The following is a 4,123-nucleotide window of genomic DNA, read 5'->3' as shown; positions in this document are numbered from 1 at the left end:
CTCCCGTGTGCGCTTATGAGTTTGGGGAAAAGAAAATAAGAAAAGTTGTGCTGGAGTTGGATTGTTCTGGGCTTTTTTCCGACGGCGGAGGGAAAGGAGAGAAAGGCGAGATTTTTCCCCCCTCTAAGAAGACAACAACTTTTCTTTCCCCCCTTAACTCTTTCAAGGACCCCGCGCTGGCCTCTTGTCGGCCATTTTTTGGAGGAATGTGGGTTTGGGTCACCCCTCACCCCTCTATGTAGAGAGTCGGACAGTGAGCTGGCGAGTAGGGGCCCGGGGAGCCGCTCGCCTGCCCGCCCGCCGGGGCAGTCCCGGGGCCGCTCCCCACCGAGGTGTTTGTTTAGCTTTCAACTCCGTCATCAAGAGTTTCTTGAAAGCCTAATAAATCTGTTACTTGCCTCCAAATCTAATTACCCGGAGTACTAATTAGGTGCAAATGGCCGGTGGAAATTTCTGCAGACGTGGACTGCTGGTGGTAGAGCTGAAAAAGTTTGTCTCTTCCCGAGCGGGCATTCGAGCTCTGAAATGCAGCAACGTCGGGGGAAGGGGAAAGGGGAAGGTGGGGAGAGAAGGTTTGAATGTTGCCCAAACCTGGGATAATTAAAGTCCTTGCAAGAGAACTAGGGGAGAGATAGGTTTCTTGAATTGTTTCTTTGTTTCTCCCCCTTGGGCTTTGTTATCTGCATTATTTATTTAGCCGAGGGGTTCTTTGTGTCTGCCAATGGCCCCAATCAAGTTTTGCTTGAGACAATTAGCCGGTGCCCGGCCGGGAATCCTATGCAAATGCCCCGGGCTGCCGTACAATGCGGGCAGTTGAAGGCATGGCGGGGGGGAGGCGGGGGGGGGGCAAGGGGGGGGGGTTGTTGTTCGGGCAGTAATTACTGGCTGAGATGTGCCCCCCTCCCCGCCTTTCCCTCCCCTCCTCTCCCTTTTTTGGGGGGAGAGATGCGTTTATCTAGTCAGAGTCTCCCAGCTCCCAAATCCGACTGGGGTCCGGCTTGACGAGCTGGAGGATAGACGGGGAAAGGCAGCGAGGATAAAAGCCGGAGTAGGGGACAGCGAGCTGGCCTGACTTTCCTCCCCCTCTTCCCTCCTCTCTTTCCTCCGCAGGCACCCGGCGCCCTTCCCCCGCCCGACGGCACCCCCGGCACCCCCCGGGGCAGGCAGGGCGCTCGGGCGGCTCCCCCTCGCCCGGATTTCGGCCAACTCTCCTCCCTACCACAACTTTAGCATGATGTCTTATCTTAAGCAACCACCTTATGCAGTCAATGGCCTGAGTCTCACAACCTCGGGCATGGATTTGTTGCATCCGTCCGTCGGTTATCCCGGTAAGCCACGATTTTCTTCCTTCTTCCCCCGCTCTTCCATCCCTCTCCTTTTTTTTTTTGTCCCGAGGAGGAGAAGCCGATGGGTTTTTGGAGGCACAACGTGCCCAGGGATCGTGATAGCTGGAGTGGGCTGGGGGCTGTGGGATCCCTCTTTCTCCTTTCCTCAACTTTTTATCCAGGGAAGGGGCTGCGAAGAGGGCACATCCTCTCGCTGGAGATGGGGGGCAGATGCCCCAGATCCATCCAGGAAAGATGGGGAGGAAGCATCGGAGGTGGGAGTGCTGCACGGTGGAGTCTGAGGACTGGGGTGCAGGGGAAGGGGGGTGTCCATTGGGAAAGGAAGGACTGGAAGGAACCCTCAAAGCTGAGAGGCTGCTGAGTGACAGCCAGGGCCTCTGGCTCCTTTCGCAGCCACCCCCCGAAAGCAGCGGCGGGAGCGCACGACCTTCACCCGCGCACAGCTGGATGTGCTGGAGGCCCTTTTCGCCAAGACTCGCTACCCCGACATCTTCATGAGAGAGGAGGTGGCTCTGAAAATCAACCTGCCTGAGTCCAGAGTGCAGGTAGGAAGGGGGGGCGACCCCAGACATCCCTGCCTGTTTCCCATCTCCATCCCAGTGTAGAGGGTCTGGGGAGGTGCGTGGGACAGAGATGGGGAGCCATTTCTTTTAGGAGACAGGAATCAGCCTGGAGTGAAATCAAGTGCCTGGGGGGTGAAGAAAGCACATAGATGGATGAGGGTGCAGAGGGGAATGGAATGGCAACTTGCCCCTCTAGGGCTGAAGTGTGGCCCCCCTCCCTTCTGTGTACTGGGATGCTGAGCCCCCCACACCCCTCCCCAGCACACGGAAGCCTCTCTGAGCCAGGGAGAGCTCCGCAGTGTCCCCAGCTTCTGCACTCCGCCTTGTTCCAGCTCCCAAATCCCAGTCTGTCCTGCAGGCATTTGGAAGCCTCACGGAAGCCCTAAAGAATCTCCCCCTTCCCCAGGGATCTCCCATTCTCCAGGGATCTCCCATGCCTGGAGCAGGGCCAGATCGAGATCCCCCTTCACACCAATACAGACTGGAGTTGGAGGCTTCCTCTTCCTCCTAAGAGACTTTGGTGAGCGAGAGGAGGCCTTGGCAGAGGGGACTCCCGTCCTGGGGCCAAGCTGTGTCTCCTCTGCAAGCAGCCCATGGGGGCCCAATTCAGACATCATTTTGAAGGTGCTGCTGGCAGGGCACATCTGAGCTCACCACGAGTTCAGGACACTCCTGCAGCCAGAGCCATCCCTCCCATTCACTTCCCCATTAGGCTTCCCAAGGGGTACCTGGTGCCAGTCCTGTGGACCGTGAGCCCTTCACATCAAACCTCAGCCTTTTCCCCACAAAACCTGCTCTCCACTCCGCCTTCCCACAGCCACCCTGGTTAAAGATGGTGAGATGCATTGGGAGTCTAGCCCTTGCTGGGAGCGAGAGCAGAGGGTCTATTTAGAGGGTAAATGAGACATATTCACCCTCCTTCCTCCCCAACGCCTGCCTCTGTTTCCCTAATTGTTCCCTCCCTTTCTGATGCTCTATTGTTTCTAATTAAGAATCTGGCTTCAATAGGTCTTAAATGGTGATTCCTGGGGGTCCCTGGCTGGCAAACAGTAAACAAGGAGCACTCCCCGCTCTGTTTTTTCCCCCAAAGTGACATTAAGCAGTTTGATTTGCCCATTTCCACTTGTTATTACTGTTAATGATCTCAGGGAGGGGGAGCCCCGGAGCTTTTCTTTGCAGCAGCCAGTAAAGTGCTTTCAGAGTCCCCTTCCCTTGAAGTCTTCCCCCACCGCCATCTCTTTTCCCCCATTGGGTTTTGCCTGCACATCTCTAACACCAGGCTTTTTTCTCTCTCCCTCCTTCACCATCTCTCACTCTCAAGGTATGGTTTAAAAACCGCCGAGCCAAGTGCCGGCAGCAGCAGCAGCAACAGCAGAACGGGGGCCAGAACAAGGTCCGGCCAGCTAAAAAGAAGAATTCTCCAGCCCGGGAAGTGAGTTCAGAGAGTGGGACCAGCGGGCAGTTCACTCCGCCCTCCAGCACCTCCGTCCCTACCATTTCCAGCAGCAGTGCCCCTGTATCCATCTGGAGCCCCGCGTCCATCTCCCCGCTCTCAGACCCCCTCTCCACCTCTTCCTCCTGCATGCAGAGATCCTATCCTATGACCTACACTCAGGCATCAGGCTACAGCCAAGGATACGCTGGCTCGACCTCCTATTTTGGAGGGATGGACTGTGGATCTTACTTGACCCCTATGCACCACCAGCTCCCCGGACCAGGGGCCACCCTGAGTCCCATGGGTGCCAACGCGGTCACCAGTCACCTCAACCAGTCTCCGGCCTCCCTCTCCACCCAGGGCTATGGAGCCTCCAGTTTGGGCTTTAACTCCGCCACCGATTGCTTGGATTATAAAGACCAAACCGCCTCCTGGAAGTTAAACTTCAATGCTGACTGCTTGGATTATAAGGACCAGACATCGTCATGGAAGTTCCAGGTTTTGTGAAGAACCTTTGTGATAAGGAGAGAAATCGCAATGAGAACGAACAGGCTGGGCCGGACGCTCCAGTTTTAGTCAGGTCTTGGTTAAATTAAAGAGAAAAATAACTCAACGGACAAACAAACAAACAAAAACAAGTAAAACCGACAGCAACGAGAGGGGGACAGTGTTGGTGTGATCCCGTTCAGACTCATCTCCTGCTCAGACGCTCTGGAAAAGGAATAATCAAGAGGACAAAAAAAAAATGGAGGAGGAAGGCCTTAAACGGACAGATCATC

The 4,123-nt window shown here is 55.6% G+C and overlaps 1 protein-coding gene across 2 annotated transcripts; it reads left to right on the top strand.

Moving 5' to 3' along the window:
- The first annotated feature begins 1,231 nt into the window (after window positions 1–1,231).
- OTX2 (orthodenticle homeobox 2) lies at window positions 1,232–3,851 on the top strand. Of its 2 annotated transcripts, none has more exons than XM_061998307.1 (3): window positions 1,232–1,328; window positions 1,740–1,891; window positions 3,231–3,851. In XM_061998307.1, exons 1-3 carry the CDS (start codon window positions 1,232–1,234, stop codon window positions 3,849–3,851), a joined length of 870 nt encoding a protein of 289 aa, XP_061854291.1. The 2 variants fall into 2 exon arrangements, with proteins under 2 accessions (XP_061854291.1, XP_061854290.1); XM_061998306.1 differs by having other exon boundaries at window positions 1,719–1,891.
- The last annotated feature ends 272 nt before the right edge of the window (window positions 3,852–4,123 follow it).

Source organism: Colius striatus, chromosome 6, assembly GCF_028858725.1.
Source record: "Colius striatus isolate bColStr4 chromosome 6, bColStr4.1.hap1, whole genome shotgun sequence".
Classification (NCBI taxonomy): domain Eukaryota; kingdom Metazoa; phylum Chordata; class Aves; order Coliiformes; family Coliidae; genus Colius; species Colius striatus.
Note: the sequence above shows the minus strand (reverse complement) of the source record. Positions and strands in the feature narration are given on the sequence as shown.

Coding starts and splice junctions, on each gene's coding strand:
- OTX2 (XM_061998306.1), top strand. CDS start 1,232: ATGATGTCTTATCTTAAGCAACCACCTTATGCAGTCAATGGCCTGAGT. Junction 1,329..1,718: donor TCCGTCCGTCGGTTATCCCG/GTAAGCCACGAT, acceptor AGTGACAGCCAG/GGCCTCTGGCTCCTTTCGCA. Junction 1,892..3,230: donor TGCCTGAGTCCAGAGTGCAG/GTAGGAAGGGGG, acceptor CTCACTCTCAAG/GTATGGTTTAAAAACCGCCG.